The 24385-nt window shown below is 43.4% G+C and overlaps 1 protein-coding gene and 1 long non-coding RNA gene across 4 annotated transcripts; one reads left to right on the forward strand and one right to left on the reverse strand.

The window, feature by feature from the left end:
* Positions 1-1439: 1439 nt before the first annotated feature.
* On the reverse strand, positions 1440-2163 carry LOC310692433. Its single transcript, XR_014518808.1, has 2 exons — positions 2086-2163; positions 1440-1930 (listed from the first exon to the last, which is right to left on the reverse strand). It is a non-coding gene; the product is annotated as an uncharacterized lncRNA (long non-coding RNA).
* Positions 2164-3139: 976 nt separating this feature from the next.
* Positions 3140-24160, forward strand: EXOC3 (exocyst complex component 3). Of its 3 annotated transcripts, none has more exons than XM_083473202.1 (13): positions 3140-3298; positions 9642-9833; positions 10996-11215; positions 11397-12078; positions 12980-13097; positions 13415-13540; positions 14143-14243; positions 16280-16390; positions 17735-17885; positions 18147-18269; positions 20154-20315; positions 21153-21280; positions 23337-24160. In XM_083473202.1, the coding sequence occupies exons 1-13, from the start codon at positions 3227-3229 to the stop codon at positions 23506-23508; spliced, it is 2358 nt and encodes a 785-aa protein (XP_083329328.1). In that variant the 5' UTR covers positions 3140-3226; the 3' UTR covers positions 23509-24160. The 3 variants fall into 3 exon arrangements, with proteins under 3 accessions (XP_083329328.1, XP_083329329.1, XP_083329330.1); XM_083473203.1 differs by having other exon boundaries at positions 3240-3387; XM_083473204.1 differs by having other exon boundaries at positions 3252-3387; positions 9677-9833.
* The last annotated feature ends 225 nt before the right edge of the window (positions 24161-24385 follow it).

A 24385-nucleotide genomic window follows, 5' to 3' on the forward strand; every position in this document is an offset into this window, starting at 1 on the left:
TGGGTTGGTGGTGCCCAGGGAGGAGATCAAAAGTCTCACCCTCCACCAACTGAGCTATCCCTCAACCTATCCACCCCTGCTCCACAGCAGCATCAGATTAACTCTCCCTCCCCACTGCTGCAGCCCCAATCTAAATCACCCCCACATCTGCTTTTAACCAAAGAAAAATAGTTCAGATGACCAATCCATGGATCTTCCAACATTTACTTTAGCAAGATCATAGAACTGTAGCGTTGAAAGGGGGTGATCTAATCCAGCCCCCTGCAATGCAGGAATCTCAAGATCATATCTGACAGGTGGCCATCCAACCTCTGCTTAAAAACCTCCAAGGAACTGGAGGTTTAAGTCCAGTTCATAGATCAATAAAATTTAAAGCTTTACCAGGACTGAACCACTTTGGTTGGACTGCTGGAAGGGGAATAGTGTTTGAATGTTCTCCTATAGAAAAATTAACTGCATGTAGACCATTAGCATACTATGGAAGAAGTTTTAACAAAGCCATTTCCTTAATGTGTTGCTTTTATATGTACAGTAAATGTGTGTGTGTGTGTGTGTGTGTGTGTGTGTGTGTGTGTGACAGATAGAGAACCTGAAGGAGCCAACAAAACACAAATGTACACCTGTGGCCTTAAAGTTTCCTCATTTGACTGTATTGACAATGATCCCATGGCTCTCATGATTACTCATATTTTTCAAATGCTGAGCACCAGGCATGTGAATGTACAGTCACACCTATATATCAGCCCAAATCTCCAGCAAGTAAAGCCAAGGTTTACACAGAACTATGCTGATTTATACAAGTTGATTTTTCCAAGCTGTAGAAAAATGTCACCAAACAAGAATTTCTACTTAATGTCCGGCCTCACGGATACAATGCACTCAATGGAAATAATTCAGCTTCCATTGCAATATGTAGGCACATGGTGCCACCTAATGAGGACTGGCACATACAAATGGGGCAACCACCTCAGACAGCAGAAGCCACAGGTGCAGCAGATCCCAAAGTCGATCTCTATTTCCCCCTCCTTGTTCCTGATGCTGATCTTCACTCATCCCTTCTTCCCTGGCAGGGAGCATGGTGCCATTTTGTGGTTCCCTGAGGTGCCAAAATGAATTGGGCTGGCCTTGCATCTAATATTACGCATGTTTATCCAGACGTCTTCATTAAGTACAGCGGTGTTTACTCCCAGGTATACGTGCATAGAATTGTAATCTTAAAATGCTGGTTAATTCAATAAGGCTAATTTTATGTAGGATATTAACAATAAATGAGGGAGCCACTGCTTTTTAAAATATACCTGAGAACAACAGACCAACAACTATTCTTGGTATCGGTCGCCTTTACAACGCTCATCACAGTCCTTGTTCCTGTGTTATCTCATCTCGCTGGATGGAGCAATAAATGTACAATTAAATAACTAACTCATCACACGCCTCCATTATCAATACTCATTTATTTATTTACATTTATATATACTGCCCATCTTGCGAGCATCATAGGGTGGCTTTCCACAGAACCACAAAAATACATAGCATAATAGGAAACACAACACACAGCCCGCCACCGCTCTTCCATGTATGTTTTAAAGCAAATATTTTCCAATATCATAAATCAGCGCGTCAGGATGAGGAGGGCTCTTCACCCGTTCCCTGTTCCCAAGCCTGCTCTTCTCTGCTTCCGCTTGCGACCTGGCACTTGCGCCCATTCCTAGAACATGACTGATCCTTCTCTGAGGGCGGTTTTCTTTTCTTTTTTTCGGCCTGAATCTCTGAAGCCCCGAGGAGAGCTGGGCTTCCTTCGCAGCCTTCGCCCGTCGCAGCTGCGCTGGGCCTTAAATCTCTTTTAACTCCAGGCGGACTGGCTCGCCTCCAGGCTGCGCGCTGGAAACACGGCGCTGCTGCCATGTTCTAGACCACGAAGCAGAGAGGCCTTCAAGGGCCCGTTGGCAACAGTGGCGTAGCGTGGGTTGTCAGCACCCGGGGCAAGGCAAGTAATTTGCACCCCCTAACCCGTGGATTTGCGCCCCCTGACCCTAACCCCCAGATGTTGTGTCTGGTGGGGCCGGCCCCCCCTGCACCCCCCACGCTACGCCACTGGTTGGCAATGAGGCTTGGCAAACGCGAAGCTCGGCGCTGCCTGGTGCCACGACCTGCCAAGCGACATATGACATGAGCCAACAGTGTGACGCAGCAGCTAAAAAAGCCAATGCAATTCTGGGCTGCATCAATAGGAGTATAGCATCTAGATCAAGAGAAGTAATAGTGCCACTGTATTCTGCTCTGGTCAGACCTCACCTGGAGTACTGTGTCCAGTTCTGGGCACCACAGTTCAAGAAGGACACTGACAAACTGGAACGTGTCCAGAGGAGGGCAACCAGAATGGTCAAAGGCCTGGAAACGATGCCTTATGAGGAACGGCTAAGGGAGCTGGGCATGTTTAGCCTGGAGAAGAGGAGGTTAAGGGGTGATATGATAGCCATGTTCAAATTTATAAAAGGATGTCATATAGAGGAGGGAGAAAGGTTGTTTTCTGCTGCTCCAGAGAAGCGGACACGGAGCAATGGATCCAAACTACAAGCAAGAAGATTCCACCTAAACATTAGGAAGAACTTCCTGACAGTAAGAGCTGTTCGACAGTGGAATTTGCTGCCAAGGAGTGTGGTGGAGTCTCCTACTTTGGAGGTCTTTAAGCAGAGGCTTGACAACCATATGTCAGGAGTGCTCTGATGGTGTTTCCTGCTTGGCAGGGGGTTGGACTCGATGGCCCTTGGGGTCTCTTCCAACTCTAGGATTCTATGATTCTATATAAGGGCGACGCGGATTTATTGCTTTTATTTCATTTCTTTCTACAGAGTCAGGGTGTTTTACTGGGACCAACGAGCCACAGCATAACCAGGATTCCTTTCCTTGAAGCGAAACTCGGCTGGAAGCCTTGCAGGTGGCAGCACTCGCTGCTTCCTGCCCCAAAGGAACCAGAGGGGAGCAGATTTATTCTTATTTTGGGCGCCTCATTCCTCCCCCGCCACGCCTTTCTCTTTTTTTTAACTGACACCTGAAAGAAGGAAGGCGGGGCCAACGGCTGAAAGAAGAAGCAGCCTTTAGCAACGGTCGCGGTTAACCTTTCGCGCACGCGCAGTTCGCAGGGGCCCGCGAGCCAGCCGACACCGCGCACGCGTATTGCGCGCCTGAGTCCTGTCGGGGGCGGGGCTTATATCGCGTTGATGCAATGTGGCGCAGGCGCACTTCAAGCCTGTCTGTCAGAAGCTTCCGGGAAGGTAAAGCAGCCGCAGCTGGCCAGGTGAGCGGCTGAGAGGAAGAGGGACGGGCTCGGCCGCCCGCCTCCGGTCCTGAGGGAGAGGAAGGCGCAGCTCCTCGCGGGGATACCTGGTAGGTGGGCTAGTTCCGAGTTCTGGCGCTTTGCGGGGAACGGGCGGCGGCTCTTATTACCATTAGAATTCGTTAGTCCCTCTGTCTTGCCCAAGCGCCTTGCCAGACAGACCAGCCCTTCCCTCATACAGTATATACTGTTGCAACCAAGTGGGTGGAGGGGGGAGAAAACGCATTTTAAATAATCATACTTCAAACCAAACAGACTAACCTCCCCCCAACACATAGATAAATTAAAACCAAGTGGGAGAAGAAAGAAAATGCATTTGAAATAACTGTACCAATGTAAATTATGCCCTTATACTTTCTTGGTGAAAAAATATGGAATCAAGGTAAAAGATGGATTGATAACTTGAAACTGCACTGTTCAGTGATACTCCATACAATGGTGTGGTTTTGTTCTGTGGAAGAAAGCATAAACAAAACAAGCTGATTCAAGTAATGCAAGGTATGAAACAGCTCTTCCACATACATCTAGGGTTGTAACAGTCTGGGTGGGAAAACACCTTACATGCATGCAGGTGAATAATTTTTAGGCAATTCTATTCCAGGTTCGTCAAAGGGGGGCAGTTGCCCCCTTGGTGGTGTGTATGTGTTTTGTCTCTTGGCTGCTAGATAATGTAAGGAAGCAAGCAGCACTGACACTTTGGAACTCCCTGCTTATTGATATTCGGCAGGTGTCTTGAGTGCATTATTTCCAGCGCCTGCTGGAAGACATTCTTTTTTGGACCAAGCCTTACTCAGATGTTTATAAAATTTGTATGAGTGTTATTGGGGTTTTCACTTTTTGGTATGTTTTCTCAATAATGGTTGTGCATTTTTAAAGCGATTTTATTTTTCTCTTTTTTGTAAACCGCTTTGAAGATTTTTCTACAATCAAGCAGTATACAATTTTAAATAAAATAAATACCAATATTTTGCAATGTAGGGCTTTATTATATGTAAGTAAAGGGACGCGGGTGGCGCTGTGGGTTAAACCACAGAGCCTAGGAGTTGCCGATCATAAGGTCGGCGGTTTGAATCCCTGCGACGGGGTGAGCTCTTGTTGCTCGGTCCCTGCTCCTGCCAACCTAGCAGTTCGAAAGCACATCAAAGTGCAAGTAGATAAATAGGTACACTCCGGCAGGAAGGTAAACAGCGTTTCCGTGCACTGCTCTGGTTCTCCAGAAGCGGTTAGTCATGCTGGCCACATGACCTGGAAGCTGTACGCTGGCTCCCTCGGCCAATAAAGCGAGATGAGCGCCGCAACCCCAGAGTCGGCCATGACTGGACCTAATGGTCAGGGGTCCCTTGACCTTTATCTAAAAGTTGAAAAAAAGGTAAAGGACTCCTGGACAGTTAAGTCCAGCCAAAGGCAACTATGGCGTGTGGCACCCATCTTGTTTTAGGCCAAGGGAGCTGGTGTTTGTCCACAGACAGCTTTCTAGGTCATGTGGCCAGCATGACTAAACCGTTTCTGGCACAATGAACACCGAGAGAAACCAAAGCATACGAAAACGCTGTTTACTTTCCCGCTGCAGCAGTACCTATTTATCTGCTTGCACTGGTGTGCTTTCTGTCCAGACACTGAGGGTCCAGCGCTGAGGGCCTTCTGGCGGTTCCTTCGCTGTGAGAAGCCAAGTTACAGGGAACCAGGCAGAGGGTCTTCTCGGTAGTGGCATCCGCCCTGTGGAACGCCCTCCCACCAGATGTCAAAAACAACTACCAGACTTTTAGAAGACATCTGAAGGCAGCCCTGTTTAGGGAAGCTTTTAATGTTTGACCGACTATTGTATTTTAATATTTAATATTTTGTTGGAAGCTGCCCAGAGTGGCTGAGGAAACTCAGCCAGATGGGTGGGGTATAAATAAATTATTATTATTATTATTATTATTATTATTATTATTATTATTATTCAAACTGCTAGGTTGGCAGGAGCTGGGGCAGAGCAATGGAAGCTCACCCTTTGTGCAGATTTGAACCACGACATTCTGATCGGCAAAACAAAGCGACCCAGTGGTTTTGACCACAGCACCACCTGCGTCCCTACTATAAAATATAGGACGTACATATGGTAGTTACTAATGACTTACCACTTTTTTTTTAAGGAAGCTGTGTGTAACACCCACAGGGGAAAAATAGGTTTTACTTTGCTGCCTATGGTGCTCTACACACTACATGATGCTATCCAATTTCTACACAGAAGTAGTAAATCCATATATGAAACTCTTCATGTGGGAAGCAGGCTGCAGTCAATTTCTGCTGTCTGCTTTATTCCCCTGTTGTCTGCATAGTACGTTCTGGAGTCCTGTCTCCTCTCCTGCAGGAAAAACCCAAGATGCAATGAAGGTAGTACATCTTTGGTGAAAACAGGCACAACAGTTTGAGAGTAGTGGGGCCATTCTGGATTGAATGTAGTATATTTATATTGTAGACCTGAGCTCTGAAAAAAAACCAGCCCTGCAAGTTTGAACAAGCCATGCCGGCTTAAGCACATTTCACAGAGCAAGGGGGAGGAATGAGCAACACATGGTGTAGGGAGAACTTGGCTATGCTAATTATCTTCTCCACCTCCCATGTCTTCACCAGTTCAACCTCTAGGAGTGAAATGTTGCACATGTTAACATTTTTATAATGTTTATAAAATGTATTATAGGCTTCATGTGAAAGAAAAAAGGTGCATAGCTCATCTGAAGCATGGGAGGGCAGCTGATGGCTTCGTTGGGTGTTTATTTGCTGGCATGCACACCTTTCATTTCAGTTGCAAAACTGGGAAGAAGCTAGGCTTATTCCTCCATGCCCCAACTACAGATGTGCTGTGTTGTCTTTCTTTTTTCATACCACACAAACATTTTGAAGCATTTTAATATTGCTTAATTCCCCCATTTTTAATATTATAATAACAAGACATCAAACTACCGAAATCCTATACAATAAAATTATTTTGTATGATAGAACTAAATATATTACTATTAAATATATTATTATATCAGAACAAGAGGAATGCAGGTGCTACCACTTTTGAGGCATTTGAAATCATTAGATTTAATGCAGAGTCAAATGTGCTTAAGCTTGTAAATTTCAGTATGTTAAGCATTAGTTTGCTTTCTTACTCTCTTTTGACTTTCCCTCCATTTTGATGTCCTTCCAAGTTGTTTTGTGGTCATCAATCCTCCTTGCCCCCTGAACTGGGCTTCTCCCCTCCCCTCCTCACGAGCTTTCATGCATGCTGTGCTGAGAGTCGTGCTGCCCTATGCAGGGTCTGTCTCTGGCAGTGGCTGTTTGCTTTTGTGTGAGTGTAGAGACACACATACCCCAGCCCTGGCTGGACTGCACTTCCCAGGATGCTGAGCAGTGTGTGCTTGCAGCAAGGAACGCTGGGAATTGTAGTCCTGCAGATTCTGATGGCCACGTTGGGGAGTTCCAAAGTTATCAATCAGGAAACCCACAGTGAATGGATACTCAACCTCACGTGGCTTATCTGGTATCAGGAAAAAAATTCTGTCAGTATGAGCCTGTGAAGATGAAGTAGATATAAAATGGAGCAATTAAACTGCCTGTCTCTTTCACTGTTGTGTTGCAAGCATTTACTATGCAGCTGTCAAGGTTCATGTGTTCTTATTTGCTTAACTTGTCTTTATAATAATAATAATTAATAATAATTTATTATTTATACCCCGCCCATCTGGCTGGGTTTCCCCAGCCACTCTGGGCGGCTTCCAAAAGAATATTAAAATACTGTGATACATCAAACATTAAAAGCTTCCCTAAACAGGGCTGCCTTCAGATGTCTTCTAAAAGTCTGGTAGTTGTTGTTCTCTTTGACATCTGGTGGGAGGGCGTTCCACAGGGCGGGCACCACTACCGAGAAGGTCCTCTGCCTGGTTCCCTGTAACTTGGCTTCTCGCAGTGAGGGAACCGCCAGAAGGCCCTCGGTGCTGGACCTCAGTGTCCGGGTAGAACGATGGGGGTGGAGACGCTCCTTCAGGTATACTGGACCGAGGCCGTTTAGGGCTTTAAAGGTCAGCACCAACACTTTGAATTGTGCTCGGAAACGTACTGGGAGCCAATGTAGGTCTTTCAAGACCGGTATTATATGGTCTCGGCGGCCGCTCCCAGTCACCAGTCTGGCTGCTGCATTCTGGATTAGTTGTAGTTTCCGGGTCACCTTCAAAGGTAGCCCCACGTAGAGCGCATTGCAGTAGTCCAAGCGGGAGATAACCAGAGCATTCACCACTGTGGCGAGGCAGTCCGCAGACAGATAGGGTCTCAGCCTGAACACCAGATGGAGCTGGTACACAGCTGCCCTGGACACGGATTTAACCTGTGCCTCCATGGACAGCTGTGAGTCCAAAATGACTCCCAGGCTGCGCACCTGGTCCTTCAGGGGCACAGTTACCCCATTCAGGACCAGGGAATCCTCCATACCTGCCTGCCTCCTGTCCCCCAGAAACAGTACTTCTGTCTTGTCACCACCTGAAAGTCTCCTGCTGCTGTTTTCTGCAGATGCAATAGAGGCGGTGAAGAAAGTCTTTTTCGCCGTCGCTACCGCCACTTGGTAGGCTCGACATTGAGCTCTAACCTGTGGTTGGTCAGCTTCAGAATGGGTCATCCGCCACCTGCGCTCTAGCCGTCTCAACGATTGTTTCATTGCCCTCAGATCCGTGGAAAACCACGGGGCTGTCCGGGCTCCATGCAATCGGAGAGGGCGCTTCGGAGCCAAACAGTCAATAGCCCTGGTTAACTCCACATTCCAGCGGGCCACCAGGGAATCAGCTGAAAGGCCATCAACATGGGATAAAGCATCCCCTACCACTCTCTGGAAACCATTCGGATCCATTAAGTGGCGGGGGCGGACCATCCAAATCAGTCCCACCTCCCTGCAGAGGGGAAGGGTCGCGGAGAAGTCAAGTTGCATCAGGAAGTGGTCTGACCATGGCACTTCTTTCGTTTCGCTTTTACTTAGTGTCAGATCACCAACATCCATGGAGGTAAACACCAGGTCCAAGGCATGTCCGTGGCTATGGGTTGGGCCAAACTTATTCAGGGACAGCCCCATGGAGGCCATGCTTTCCACGAAGTCCCGAGCGGCCCCTTGTAAGGTCGTGTCGGCATGGATATTAAAATCCCCTAGGACAACCAAACTAGGTGTCTCCAGGAGAACATCCGCCACGACCTGAAGCAGCTCGGGCAGGGAATCCTTGGTGCAGCGGGGAGGTCGGTACACCAAAAGGAATCCTGTACTGCCCCTATTGCCCAACTTCCAGAACATGCACTCAGAGAACTGGGTCTTCCCAATAGGACGCCTGGTGCAAACTAATGACTTCCTAAAAATCACTGCAACCCCCCCTCCCCGCCCACAAGGCCTGGGTTGCTGTGCGTAAGAGAAACCTGGTGGGCAAGCAGCAGCAAGAACAGGCCCATCTGCCTCATCCAGCCAAGTCTCTGTTACACATGCCAGGTCAAATCCTCCATCCATGATCAAGTCATGGATGGCAGTGGTCTTATGAATCATTGACCTGGCATTGCACAGCAGCACCTTCAGGCTATGTGGGTATCCCTTGCTGATTCTAGTATCCGTCCGGACAGGACCAGACCTGGAGGCAGGAATAGTCCTCACACAACGACTAAACCTGCCTCCTCTGTAATGACATGGTCTGGTCTTAGCGTAACTCCTCCTCCTACCCGTGATCACTGAGATCGGTTGTCCCAGCGCATCCCCCTCTGTGGAACATGCCCCAGCCATTTTGTTGGCTGGGACCCACTCCCCGTCAGCCCTGACCCCTCCCCTTAAGAACAAAATAAGACCTAAAAACAGAAAACAAAAACAAAAACAAAAAACCCCCAGAAAACAAAAAGTAATACAAATAGAAAACTATAAAAATTACAAATCCATTAAAATCAAACAAATTCCCAACTAAACATCCATCCCACCCCAATCCCCGTCCCCGCATATACAAAAAAATAAAATAAAAAGGAAAAGGAAAAGGAAAATTTTAAAACATTTTAAAAAGAACTCTGCGCCCCTCCGGATCCCCCTGGTCCGCAACAGCAGTGACAGCAACCATCCCTGTGAGGCCTGTCAGACCCCGCCCTGGGCCAGGTGGTAAGTGGCAGGAAGGAGCAGGGCCCTCAGACACACAGGAGAGTCCTCCTGGGCAGCAGAGCGCAGCAGTCCTTATGAGGCTTCAGTCACTGGCAACTGTGTTGGGTCCGCTGCTTTTTATAAAAGATGTGTAAAGTCTCTAAATATTTAATTGCCCTGTTTCTTCAGTGTCCCTTGATACAGAAACACATCTTCCTTTTAAGACTTTGCTCCACAATGGAGGAGACTGGCCGAGAGGCAGTTGCAACAGCTGTTCAGAGAGTCGCTGGGATGCTGCAGCGGCCAGATCAACTGGATAAAGTGGAACAATATCGTCGGAGGGAAGCACGGAAGAAGGCTTCAGTGGAAGCTAGACTGAAGGTATGAAACCTCAGTCCTAACCCTGTATTACAGCTGAGGATGTAATAGTCTAGGTTATCTTTGTAAAGTCTTTATGTGTAGAACTATAGTGCTAGAACTATAGTGTCTCCTCTTTTCCCCTTCACTGTGTTGATCTTAATTTCTGAAGTGAGGAGCATCTGATTTACCACTGGAGGAAAGCAACACTCCTGTGGCACCTTAATGACTTCACCACACAATCCTATAATGTCTACTCAGGAGTAAGACCCACTGAGTTCCACAGAGCTTAAAGGTAAAGGGACTTCATCAGATGCATGTGGGCTCTAGCTCATGAAACCTTATGTCCCAAATACAGTGGTACAGTGGTGCCTCGCAAGACGAAATTAATTCGTTCCGTGAGTTTTGTCGTCTTGCAATTTTTTTCGTCTTGCGAAGCACGGTTTCGGGAAAGTTTTGGAAAAGCTTCAAAAATCACCAAAGTCTTTAAAAACCTCAAAAAAGGCTACCACACCGCGTTCTATGAGTTGCTCCTCAAAGTCAAGTCGCAACTGTATTAACAGTGTTAAGAAAAAGGAAACAAACTTGCAAGACGTTTCCGTCTTGCGAAGCAAGCCCATAGGGAAAATCGTCTTGCGAAGCAGCTCAAAAAACAAAAAACCCTTTCGTCTAGCGAATTTTTTGTCTTGCGAGGCATTCGTCTTGCGAGGTACCACTGTAGCTCGGGTTATATATGCTCCATGTTACATGCGCTTCAGGTTACAGACTCTGCTAACCCAGAAATATTACCTCGGGTTAAGAACTTTGCTTCAGGATGAGAACAGAAATCATGCTCCGGCGGCGCGGCAGCAGCGGGAGGGCCCATTAGCTAAAGTGGTGCTTCAGGTTAAGAACAGTTTCAGGTTAAGAACAGACCTCCGGAACGAATTAAGTACTTAACCCGAGGTACCACTGTATATTATTCTTTAAGATGTCACAGGTCCTTTTTTGTTTTTGGAATAGCAAACAAACCAAAACTACCACTATGGAATTTGGCATTCCCCCACTCCCTTCTCTACTTCTAATTATTTTTAAATTAGTTCATTAAAGTTGGCTCCCTTGTATGTCACTATCTGTGTTTCCTTCATCCCACAATAGATAGGTTCTTAACTAATGTAGTCATTTAATTTTAATTTTTTCTTTTCAGGCGGCAATCCAGTCACAGCTAGATGGTGTCCGAACTGGCTTAAGCCAACTGCACAATGCACTGAATGATGTAAAAGATATTCAGCGTTCTTTGATTGATGTCAATAAAGACTGGCGGCAAAGTATAAACACCATAGAAAGCCTCAAGGATGTTAAAGATGCTGTAGTTCAGCACAGCCAGCTAGCAGCTGCTGTAGAGAACCTCAAAAATATCTTCTCAGGTATGAGTCTACAATGAGTGGCCTAACTCTGTGGGTAGAATGGAAATGTAATGCTATAGTGGCGTTTTCAGAGGTACCTTTAAAGTCTGCTTGAAGCTACCATTTTTCATGCAGCTATGGTTCTGAAACCAGGTTTGTGTGACATAATGTGATTACATTTCTTTCTGATTTTGCTTTTCAGTGCCAGAGATAGTCCAGGAGACACAAGACTTGATTGATCAGGGGGAATTGCTGCAAGCCCACCGAAAGCTAATGGACTTGGAGTGCTCTCGAGATGATCTGATGTATGAACAGTATCGTATGGACAGCAAGAACACTCGTGATATGAACCTCATTGACAACTATTTTGGAGATATGCAAAAACTTTCTGAAGAGCTGGCCAAGCAACTCTGGATGGTCATTCAGAGGTCTCTAGTCACTGTCCGCCGAGATCCCACCTTGCTGGTTTCAGTTGTCAGAATAATTGAGAGGGAAGAGAAAATAGACAGGCGCATGCTAGACAGGAAAAAGCAAACTGGATTTATCCCCCCGGGCAGACCTAAAAAATGGAAGGAGAAAATGTTCAATGTATTGGATCGAACAGTCACCACCAGGATTGAAGGCACTCAAGCAGACACCAGAGAATCTGACAAAATGTGGCTTGTCCGTCATCTGGAAATAATTCGCAAATATGTCCTTGATGATCTCCTGGTGGCTAAGAACCTTTTGGATCAATGTTTCCCCCCACACTATGAAATTTTCAAAAGATTACTAAGCATGTACCATCAGGCACTGTCTTTACGCATGCAGGATCTGGCTTCTGAAGATCTGGAAGCAAATGAAATTGTTAGCCTTTTGACATGGGTTTTAAATACCTACAAAAGGTAAGGGTACTGTCTTTTGCGTGTAGTAGCAAGTAAACATAAATGAAAGAGCACATGGTTTTAGATAGATGCATACAGAGGTGGAAAGGTGGATTATATTTTTATGTACTGCTGAGCCACAAGCTATTATTATACATTAAGCATCAGGAAGAACTTCCTGACAGGAAGAACTTCCTGACAGTTAGAGCTGTTCGACAGTGGAATTTGCTGCCAAGGAGTGTGGTGGAGTCTCCTTCTTTGGAGGTCTTTAAGCAGAGGCTTGACAACCATATGTCAGGAGTGCTCTCATGGTGTTTCCTGCTTGGCAGGGGGTTGGACTCGATGGCCCTTGTGGTCTCTTCCAACTCTATGATTCTATGATTCTAAGCCTTTTTATAGCAGGATGGAACTCTGGTCCATATAGCCCAATACTAATCAATCAATTAATTACAATGAGCAGATCAAAAGTACGCCAGAATAACTGAGCAAAACAGATTCAAAAGTGAAACATGAAAACGATTATGTTGAGCTACAGTAATCCTTAGTTAGTTCCTGAAGATGGTCCTTCCAGTTTCAGATGATGAGTTCCCTTCTTCTCACCGACACTGACAGAAATTTCGGGTTTTATCTTCTATCTGATATTTAATATAAAATTGAACTGGCTTTTCCAGTAGTTAGGTCAGTGAAGGGCCAACCATGTGCTGCCCAATTCCAGCATAAAATTTATAAAACAGAAGGACATGTTCTATAGATTCTACTCCTTGATTATTACCCATGAGGAAAGAGAGTTGCCAGAATCTTGCCAGAATAAAAACTTTGCAGCGACATGAAGATTTCTATGTTAGGCATCTAACTGGGGGGGGGGGGATAATAATAATTTATTGCAGTTGCACATGGATTCTGTCTGTTCTCTCCAATTCAGCATAGAGATGATGGGAAATCCAGAACTTGCACCAGAGGTGGATGTGAATACCCTGCAGCCATTGCTTTCTCAGGAAGTGGTGGATGAGCTTCTTAGCACATATATGTCAACTCTTACAGTAAGCAATAACAGTAATTTTGCTCACTCCTTCATATGGGGTTGGAATATTCATTATTCTTACTTGACTGTTCTCTCACTCCAACCCTGCACAATTCAGATTTTACCGTGCATGTTTGCAAATCAGTTGTACAACTTGCAGTTTGTGTCCTTGGCAAACAATTTTCATTCCACTAGAAACTTTCCTAATATGGGTTGAGTGGCAGCAGGTAAAACTGAGTTCTGCTTCATGGGCATTAGTGAAGTGCATGGGCCATTTTAATTTAGTATCCAGATTCAATATATTTGCCTTTCTTTTGAATTTTAATCTTCCTGTAGTCCAACATCATTGGCTGGCTACGAAAAGCACTGGAGACAGATAAAAAAGACTGGCTAAAAGAAAATGAGCCAGAAGCAGATCAAGATGGATACTATCAGACTACACTCCCTGCTATTGTGTTCCAGGTATAAGCAATTGGCTTCAGTATACTGATTGGGGCAGGAGGAAGGGGCAAAGCTCTGAAAATGGGGAAATGAATAAAATGATTGATGAGTGCATGCTATTCTGATTTGTGTTTGTTTTGTAAAGCTGCAATCCTATGCACACTTTACAATGAGTAAGCCCTACTGAACACAGTGGAAGTTACTTCTGGGTAAACAGTAAACAAGTGCGGTTGAAATATTATTAAAACCTATAATTTGGCACTTAATTATTTAAAGGCATGGAATTCCTTCCCAGGGCGCACCACTACATTTGGTCACATTGGACTTGTACATTTTGGATCTGTTCTGCCACCACATAAACTCTAGTGTAGCAACGAAAGTGTAGGGCTATGGCTGACATCTATGTGGCATCTTCAAAATGCCCATGACTATGGGCAGAATAAGTTAATAGATGTGCTCGTTGTACAGTGCCATGACTGGGGTTTGAGGCAAAATGTGTTGTTTTATGGGCATAAGTTCATAGAATTTGCCTCATGGCTTCAGTCTGCAAAAGGAGCAGGGTTACTAGCAGGCTGCTGCATTCTTATTAACTGCAATATTGCCTTATTGGTTTGTGTTTTTAGATGTTTGAACAGAATCTTCAAGTAGCTACACAGATAAGTGAAGATTTGAAAATAAAGGTACTCTATTTGTGCCTTCAACAAATGAGTTCATTCCTCAGCAGGTAAAATTAAATGTTAGCTTTCAGTCACTGTTTCTCTATTACTTAGGAGGGATGTTTTCTTTTTTTATAAAATAATATTTATTAAACAATCAAAAGCTTCAAAATTTAAACATAGAATACAGAAACCAAAAAAAGCTACAAAAATGGGAAAATACAAAACAAAACACATAGAAATACACAATAAAAAACAGTTAACAGAATAGAAAAAAAGAAGAAAACAGAAAAAAGATTAGTGTTTTCATCTTATACCTCATTCACTAGTTTCTTGACCTCCTCACACCTCCCTTTTTGTATTCCAGTTCAGATATTTAGTTCAGCAAGTCCTTACCCTCTATCATTTATCCTTACTCAACATCTTAACCTATAATAAATATATATTTTCCACCATTGTCATCCATATTTACATATTCTTATTAATCTTTTAGCTAGCACCACTTGTTTTCAATCCAACATCTCTTTAACATTCATTAATTTTACAGTATTTCTGTAGCTAGTCTTTAAATTTTTTCCATTCTTCTTCCACCGCCTCTTCTCCCTGGTCTTAGGAGGGATGTTTTCTCTGCACATATACTACCTAGCAACTAGAACCCCCTGCCTGTTGCTCCCCTCAGCTACGCTGTTTCTTAAAAGTAGGACATGAGGAAAGTAGTGTTTAGCTTCCTGCTCCCCCTTGTGACCAAAAATGAAAGCTTTGTACCCTTCTTATGTGCTTTGGTCACAGGGTGCTTCCAGATATGAATTGTTTAGCAGCACACAGTCATTGAGCAGCTCGCAGCTCATGCTAAGAGTTTCCCAGAGAAGAACTCACAACTGCTTTGCTGCTCCCTTGTCTTTTTTGCTGCTACAACATGCTGAGCCTGGCTAAGCTTTGGTTTAGCATGATGTCTGAACCAGGGCATCAAGCAGGTAAACTCCCCCATTAAGCACAAGCTGCAACCAAGGTTCAGACAACACACTGAGCCAAACCTTGACTTACTTCAGTGCAGAACAGAAGCAAAGAGAACCAGGAAAGAGCAAAGCAGCTGTGAGCTGCTTTCCAGGAGCACTAATGAAGTCTTGCTAAGCAGTGATTAAACCTGGTATGATGTGCAAAGCAGCCCTTTGTGTCTCTAAACCAAATTTTAAAGTGCTGATGATGACGCCAAAGGCCCAAATGGTTTAAGACCAGATTATTTGATGGACTGCATGCACCCATATTGGCCTGTCCAGACCTAAAAGATTAGCTTCAGAAGCTCTGCTACCCTGCCTGACTTCAAGATCTATCAGGTTACGTTTTTTTTTTTTTACTTCATTCCAAATTAGCAGGCACTAGAGATAGGGGCCTTTTTGTACAGTGGTGCCTCGCAAGACGAAAAGAATCCGTTCCGTGATTCTCTTTGTCTAGCGGTTTTTTCGTCTTGTGAAGCAAGCCCATTGACGGATTAGCGGATTAGCGCTATTAGCAGCTTTTAGTGGCTTATCAGCTTATCGGATCAGCCGATAAGCGGCTTAGCGGCTTAGAAAAAGGGGGGAAAGAAAAAAAACCCCGCAGGAAGCAAGCCCATAGGAGATTCGTTTTGTGAAGCACCTCCAAAACAGAAAACTCTTTCGTCTAGCGAGTTTTCCGTCTTGCGAGTCATTCGTCTTGCGGGGCACCACTGTAGTGGGTCCAGTTCTGTGGAATTCCACACTAGGTATATATATATGTGGCTCTAACAGTTTTTAAACCCGTTTTTAAAATAGACCTTAAGGCATTTTTATTTCAGTCCAATTTAATTAGGATGGTGTGTGCTTGGCTCTCTTATTTTTATCAGCTGCCATATTGGTGTAATTATTTATATATTTGTTAAATGGTTGCTGTATGTTTTGTTTTATGTGAGTTGCCTTGGGCAATTTTCCCCCTTGAAAGGCTGTATACAAATATTGAAATAAACAAATACTTGGTGGTTCATTGTAAAAGAGAAGTAGCAGTACTTCCTCTTCCCTTCTGCAGGCCAGGAGCTAAATTGTTTCTCTTTTTCCATTCTTGTGTTTTGCCCCATTTCTCCATTACACAGGTACAAAGAGGAAGCAAATTTATATAAAGAAGAGCATCTAAGAAATCGTCAGTACCATCTGTGCTATGTTCAGTACATGGTTGCCATCATCAACAATTGTCAGACCTTTAAGTAAGTTCTGTGCTGAGGTTGTGCTATGATTTGTGTGGCAAATGCAGTTTTGCTGCTTTAAAAAAGAGACATACTATTTATATTTGAGGACAGCTCTTGAAAATGTAGTGTGCATGTTTCACTGAGGTAGATCTTGAATAGGAAAGATCCAACTATTAGCTGGTCTACATGATAAAAATAAAACTCTTCCCGGGTCCCTGAAGTTTGCAACTCTTTATTCAAATCTTTGCAGTTTTAGTTTTATTTTCTTTATGCAGAAAGATTAAAGTATAAATGAATAAACTTATTTGGCCCTTTATACACTAAACAAAAAGTGGATAGCCTGTCTGAAGCATGGTGGCAGGTTATGACTAGATGGTTGAGCCCGCATCTGATTCACTGTTACTTACATCTGCCATGCAAACTGTAAAGCTGGAAGGAAGTTGGGCCTGTGCCATATAAGAAGAACGTACTCTATATCTTATTTTATGGGGGTGCTCCATAGTTAGGGCAAGTAGCAAAAACAACATCCCACCATTATAACCTTGAAAAAAATGTAGCTTATAAAAATGGCAGTTGTTGAGCTAATATTTTGAAACTTGGCATGGATGATCTTATCGGATGAGGTCTACAACTAGGCCAAATTTCCAATCCAATAAAAAGATTCCATAGGAGCAGCAAGGGTTAAGTATGCTGCTCCTTTATAGCTGAGAAGAGATAAGAAAACACTCTGATAAGAGTTAAAGCTTTAAGGATGACAAGCAAAATGAGAGAATGGAGGTTTTGACAGGAACATTTTGTCAAAGTTTTCTTTTTAAAGTCGCTGCTCTGGCTGGCTGTCCTTTCTTCGCTCTCCTAATAATCAACTCCTTCCCCCATTTTAAAATATTTTATTTCATGGATTCCAGTGAAGTTTTGTTTAAAGTGAAGGGTTCAGTCATAGCAAAAGTTCTGAGAACCACTGCTCTAGAATGGACTTCATATACCTTCAAATTGCAGGGGAAGGATTGCTGGTGGTAGGCAAAGACATCTGCCCACTGTTACTTGTTTTCTTGGTAAGGAGCCATCAGTGTCCAAGGAATCTTGAGGTTCCATGTAACACATTTTGGAAACCACTGGCCTAAGCCAGTTATTGGTTCTCCAAACGTGTATGTCACTCAAGGTGTGTTTGCACAGTCATTTTTCTCAATTGGTAATATCGGGCAAGAGGAACTATTATTAATTCTCAAACAATTGTATTTAAGTTATCAGGGCTTTGTTGTAGCCTCTTATGACATCACAACATATTACCTTAACTGATTGGTTGAACTGGCTCTTGTATGCACTCTATTGGGATGCTGAAGGATCTTGTCTTGTTTGTCAAAGGGAATCTATCATCAGTTTGAAAAAGAAATACTTAACTCCTGTGATGGAAGAGCTTATGACAAGCAGTCATGCATGCATTGATGCAGTTCTGGATGATGTTGCCAAGGAAGGATGTGCAAGCCTGCTTGATGAAGTCTTCATGGATTTAGAGGTTAACTTTTATTTCATTTGGATTCCTCTTTTTAAAAATGTTGAAATAGTATCTGTGTCTATCTAGAGTGGCAAACAGACAGAAATGCCCAGATATGGCTGCTGAGATCCATCTTTGCAGCTACTTAATAGGTAAAACGTTAACACATTCAAGTTTTCTAGAACAGCACTGGGATGTACAACGATAGATCTAAAGTTGAAGGATGTTATCCAAAAGCGATTCGATCTAATTTTCCCTATGTTTGCACTACTTCTCTTTCAGCCACATCTCAGTGAACTGATGACAAGGAAATGGCTGGCAGGATCCAATGCAGTAGATACAATTTGTGTAACGGTGGAAGATTATTTCAATGATTTTGCAAGAATAAAGAAGCCCTGTAAGAAGGTACAGAATTTGCAAAGTTTTATCTAAGATAGGTACTTAAATAGTGTAGCCTAATGGGATGAAATGACTGGGATGCGGGTGGCGCTGTGGGTAAAATCTCAGTGCCTAGGACTTGCTGATCGCATGGTCGGCGGTTCGAATCCCTGCAGCGGGGTGAGCTCCCGTCGTTCGGTCCCAGCTCCTGCCCACCTAGCAGTTCGAAAGCACCCTTAAGTGCAAGTAGATAAATAGGTACCGCTTTATAGTGGGAAGGTAAACGGTGTTTCCGTGTGCTGCGCTGGTGCTGGCTCGCCAGCTGCAGCTTCTTCACGCTGGCCACGTGACCCGGAAGTGTCTTCGGACGGCGCCGGCTCACGGCCTCTTGAGCGAGATGAGCACGCAACCCTAGTGTCGGACACAACTGGCCCGTACGGGCAGGGGTACCTTTACCTTTAATGGGATGAAATACTGCTTTGCCATTCCTGAGCATTTATTATTATTTTGACTTTGAATTCAGTTACAGTAAAGTAATAAAAAGCAAGATACTATGAAAAATATCTTAATAACCTGTTTCTGTAGTAATGTAAGATCCCTTGTCTGTCAATGAGCAGGATATGCAAAGTTAATTCCTATGATCCATTCCACTCATGCTATTCAGATTTATTTTCCTTTTTAACAAGTACTACCTGTACAAACTGAAATACCTTACAGAACAAACCAATGTTTTTGGTGATTTCAAAGTTCTGAAACTCCAATGAATTTCCCCCCTGAAATTTCCACAATAGATCTTCAATGAGTTTTCTTTCTGAGAACTATTGCAAAGTAGCTCACTGGTCTAGTTTGTGTGAGATATTAATGATCCATTTGACCACATACACAGCCTCCTACCCCTGACATTTAGAAGACATCTGAAGGCAGCCCTGTTTAGGGAAGCTTTTAATGTTTAATAGGTTATTGTATTTTAATATTCTGTTGGAAGCCGCCCAGAGTGGCTGCGGAAACCCAGCCAGATGGGCGGGGTGTAAATAATAAATTATTATAAATTATTATAATTAGCTGTAGTTCCCCAGTTTAGAAAACTGGCAAACCATGGTTACCAGCTTTGGAAGAAGCCTGGGTTTTCTTACAGATCTGGGAGGACCAACCCCCCCCCTTCTAAACCCTAGAAATTAATAAATGGTAGGATTTTGATTATTTGGGATTCAAAGGGAAAAATAAAAGCTGCAGAGAAATTCCTGAGCTAGCCTATACAAAATGACCTGCCCAAGCTAGGACCCTTAAGAAACAATACAGGGCCATTGAGAGCCCTTGTGGTGACAGGAAAAGTGCTTTTTAGCAAGGTGTGCTGGGAAGAAGAATGGGGAGAAGAAAGATAAAAGATCCATCTTGGATAGGCTGGCTGCAGGCATGCTTGGGAGAGATGCTTTTGACTCTAGTGCAAGCCCTGCTTGAGTTGACCATGCTGTAAGATATTTACTTACCTACTTACGTACTAACATCAGTTTACTCATCTCTTCCTCTTCTCTTTTGCGTCTACTCCCAGCCACTCCTGACACGCTGCCTTCCTGAGCAGTTGCCCATGAGGGAATGCAGCCCTCAAGCTGAGAGAAATTTCTCATCCCTGCTCTCAGACTAGTCCATACCCACTGAACAATTTCTCCCCATTACTAGTCTGCATAGGTGTCATCTGGAAATAAACATGCTCACCAATTTATCTGCCACAGATTTTGGGGACAGTCCAGATGAAGCTAACAGCAAGCTCCATCCCCTAATAGGTGTTACTAAGTCAGTGTTAATTTCTTACTACTCAAATGAGTGTAGTGCAGAAATGAAATACTTGTTCCTCTTATAGACTAACATAACACGTACTGGTTGCCAGTTGTATAATTTGAATGTTTCTTTCAGAAAATGACTATTGAGTGCCATCGTAGAGTTGTTGTAGAGTACATCAAGGCTATTATATTAAAGCGCATTACTTTCAAGAATGCAGAAGAAAGAAAAGAAGGTGCTGAAAGAATGATCAGAGAAGCAGAACAGTTCAGATTTCTGTTCAAGAAACTTACTGCTGTAAGTATAAGAAAACCACAATGTCAAAAGAAGAAATTTTTAGAAATAATTAGAAATTAGCATCCCCACAACCTATTCTAAAATTAGTGCATTAATCCATCTGCTTTGAAACTGCAATGTTAAGCAGTATATTAATTGTTGAAATAAATAAATATTTATAATCTCTACTTATATTAGGAGTGAGGAACTTCTGGCCCACAAGCCAAACTTAGTCTGCCAGGCCTCCCTATTTGACCTGTTTGGGGCAAGTCACACCCACTTGCCTTTCTGGGCCATCATATCTTATCTCCAGTTCAATGGTGTCTCTTAGCACACATCCAGGAAATTCAGAGACAGATCAAATGGAGAACAGAAGAGCGTCAGTTAACCAGACACTCAGTGGAAATAGATAAATAAATCGGCCTCTATCTTTCAAAAAAGGAGGACTCCAAAACTGACTGAAGACTAAGTGTATAGTGAGAATATGATAGGCCATCTACTTCAAACAACATATTTGTTTGGAAATTATTGTGACATAAGTAAAATATACTAGTCATACAATAATTCTGTATGTGCAGGATTGCTGAAATGTTTTTAGAGTGGTTTTGATGAAAAAGTCAAGTTGAATAAACACTGTAGCCACAGTCCAGCACAATTAGACACACTTACTCTCACTGTAAATGAGCAACATGTTACCAGGTGCTAGAATGTGGCCTACATTTTTAAACAATAAAAACAGAAACATGACAAGGTGTTGCTGCTGCTCTGCCAGTTTGCTCTCATGTTCTGCCTTGCGTATTAAAGGTAATTTGAGATTAGATGTCCGAAAATGATTATCCATTTTATACTGTTCAATAGGGATCTGGAGAGGAAACAGAAGGACTTTGTGACGTCATTGAAGCTATTGCAGAAGTATTTAAGTTGACAGATCCATCACTACTTTACCTAGAAGTCTCAACTTTAGTTAGCAAACACCCAGATATCAGGTAATACTAGTAATTTCTAAAGTTTGTAACAATGCTTTCTTCCATTCAAGGTCATAAATAAAAAATATTATTATTATTATTATTATTATTATTATTATTATTATTATTATTATTATTACTATTATAAGAAGGCTTGACAAAAACTGTTGAAATGTAGTTTTATGTCAATCCCTTGATTCCACAATTTAAAGTTACATATGCAAGAAAGGTAAGCATACAAAGTCTGTATCTGAACACATACAACCGAGTCCCCAGTTACAAGAATATGTTATTTTTAGTGGTATTTGGAGTAGGCTTTAGCAAATAGGTGTCTTGAGGCAACACTGCACATTGTGAAAAAAATGCAGAGCCCACAGCATCTAATGTGGGGAGGGATTTGCAGGGTAGTTGTTGCGATGGGCGGGCAACATTTCCCCCTTCCTCTGCTTACTGTTTTTCTTCTGCAAACGCCCCTCCCCTGTCACTTAATCTCCCAGGCTGAACTCCAAAAGCAACAAGCCTGGCTGGGGGTTTTGGGCAAGCAACTTCCTTAGCAGAGTTATTTGAATCAAGTTGAGCATCCTCACACTTGCTGGCAGTTCTCCTCCACAAGAGCCCTCCTCCATCTCTGCATTCAGATTCTTGGCAAATGTGCATTTAGGAATGTGCCCTCAGCCCTAAAACCCTGTAGAACCATATGAGATTGGATTAGTGAAGCAACCATAGTTCTTTGTGACTTTAAGGCTGTGGTTCCCAACGTAGAGCATGTGGCCCACAGGGGGGCAATTTGATTTTTTGGGGGGGTTTGAGAATGAGTTAGACCAAGTTAATTGCCTTTTAGGCTTCCTCCATGTGAATAGGAGTTCACTTTTTGAATAATAAGAATTATATGTCACCAGGGGTGGGGTGGGCGGCAGCATCAGGATAATCCAGAATGCGGCAGCTAGACTGGTGACTGGGAGCGGCCACTGAGACCATATAACACCGGTCTTGAAAGACCTGCATAGGCTCCCAATACATTTCCGAGCACAATTCAAAGTGTTGGTGCTGACCTTTGAAGCCCTAAACGGCCTCGGCCCTGTATACCTGAAGGAGCGTCTCCACCCCCATCGTTCAGCCCGGACACTGAGATCCAGCGCCGAGGGCCTTCTGGCGGTTCCCTGAGAAGCAAAGTTATGTATAAGCAGAACACATAAGTAAACCAGGAGCTTCACTCCTGCATGATTCAAAAATAGTTTCTCCAATCATCACATGCTCCTAAGGAATGCATAGCCCCACTATGTTTACCTGCAAGCAATTTAAATTACTATAAAATTGCTTTCCAAACATAAATGTGACAGTCAGCTCCTAAGCACTGAAGCAAAACCCATTTATAATGCAGCTGTGCTTCTCCGGAGAAGCACATGGTCCCTCTGGTACGTCCGTCCCACCCAGCTGTGAAAATGTAAAAAGGTAAAGGACCCCTGACAGTTAAGTCCAGTTGTGAATGCCTCTGGGGTTGTGGCACTCATCTCTCTTTACTGGGCAAGGGAACCGCCGGAGCGGTACCTATTTATCTGCATGCACTTTGACGTGTTTTTGAACTGCTAGGTTGGCAGGACCAAGCAACGGGAGCTCACCCTGTCGTGGGGATTCGAACTGCTGACCTTCAGATTGGCAAGCCCTAGGCTCAGTGGTTTAACCCACAGCGCCACCCGCTTAACAAGGCAGTGGGAGGGAAATTATAAGTCACAGAAACACCTTTAAACAGATTAATATAGAAATGTAATTACAACATAAAGATGGAACGCAAGGAACCAAGTGTGCCTGAGCAGATATGCTGAGTAGGCAGTGGTCGTCGTGATGGCTTGTGGACCCATATTGTACAATATATGTCTTGTATATGGTTTGTGGAAGGATTCTCATAACAAAGATAACTGGAAAAATTGGCCTGCAAGCACTCTAAAATTTAGAGTGTCTAGAAGATAAGTTGGTACTCAGGTGTTTAGTGTAGAATGTGTACTCTGTGAATTCCCTGTTGCCAATATCATTCCCGTGAATGGCTTTTGTACTAATGCTGTTCTTCTTTCATTGGTAGGGATGATCATATTGCAGCTTTACTGACCATGCGAGGAGATGCCAGCAGAGAGATGAAGCAGACCATAATTGAAACTCTGGACAAAGGCCCAACCATGCCAAATCCAAACTATGTGCCCATTTTTAAAGAAATTACAGTTCCAACATTAACTGTGCCAAAGCTTCTTAAGTAATAGCAACATATTTCGGTATGGATCACTTTGGTGTAGTGTTGATATACTGTAGCCTAATCTGGTTTTGCACTTAGAAAACACATGGGAGTTTCATGCTTTTAGTTTTTGTGTCTGATGTTAGCTTAGTCACTTGAAGAGTATGCTGTATTCTGATGGCCAGAATGCTTTAAATTGATGTCTTTGCCATCAGTTGTTTTGACAAACTCTGTCTTGAACTTTTTGTGTGTACTCTGATGACTAACTGAATAGGTTTTAGAAAATGTATTAGGGATGGATTTATGCTTTATTCATGAAAAAATGAAAACTTGAAATTGTGGAGGTACATTGGTTATTGCTCCCCCACCCTGATTTAACAGACTTATTGGATTTGAAAGCAGATGTGTATAAAGGATTGCTAAATGTGCGATGCCATTTGCATTGGGAATGGAGACTGTTCAGAGCTTCCCTCTCCCTTCAGGAACCTTTAACACAAACTTTATACATGCTCTCTATTTATTTTGTGTATTGCACGCCATTCCACAACACAAAATTTTCTGGGTGGCTTACACTGAAAAACACTGTGAGCATAAAATGAATAATTAAAGCATGAAATTAAAAAAACCCGGCATACAAAACCACCAAGATTCAAATACAGATTTCATAATTTGTTTAATAGGCATGAGTAAACAGGAAGGTCTATACTTGGTGCCCCAAACAAAACACATAGGAGCTGTCACCGAATTAGACTGTCATTGATCCAGGAATTTTGCTAGTGGCCCAAGAACCATCAGTGGCATCGCGTCTTTCACCACCTAAGCCTGGTACATCACCTGCAACGCAACCTGAATAGAGAGCCTCACTACATTTACCCATGCTCTGGTAACCTCCAGATTATACT

This window comes from Podarcis liolepis (genome assembly GCF_965112155.1).
Source record: "Podarcis liolepis genome assembly, chromosome: 13".
Lineage (NCBI taxonomy): Eukaryota > Metazoa > Chordata > Lepidosauria > Squamata > Lacertidae > Podarcis > Podarcis liolepis.

Coding starts and splice junctions, on each gene's coding strand:
- EXOC3 (XM_083473202.1), top strand. CDS start 3,227: ATGTGGCGCAGGCGCACTTCAAGCCTGTCTGTCAGAAGCTTCCGGGAA. Junction 14,244..16,279: donor ATGAGTTCATTCCTCAGCAG/GTAAAATTAAAT, acceptor TCCATTACACAG/GTACAAAGAGGAAGCAAATT. Junction 20,316..21,152: donor TGTTCAAGAAACTTACTGCT/GTAAGTATAAGA, acceptor ACTGTTCAATAG/GGATCTGGAGAGGAAACAGA.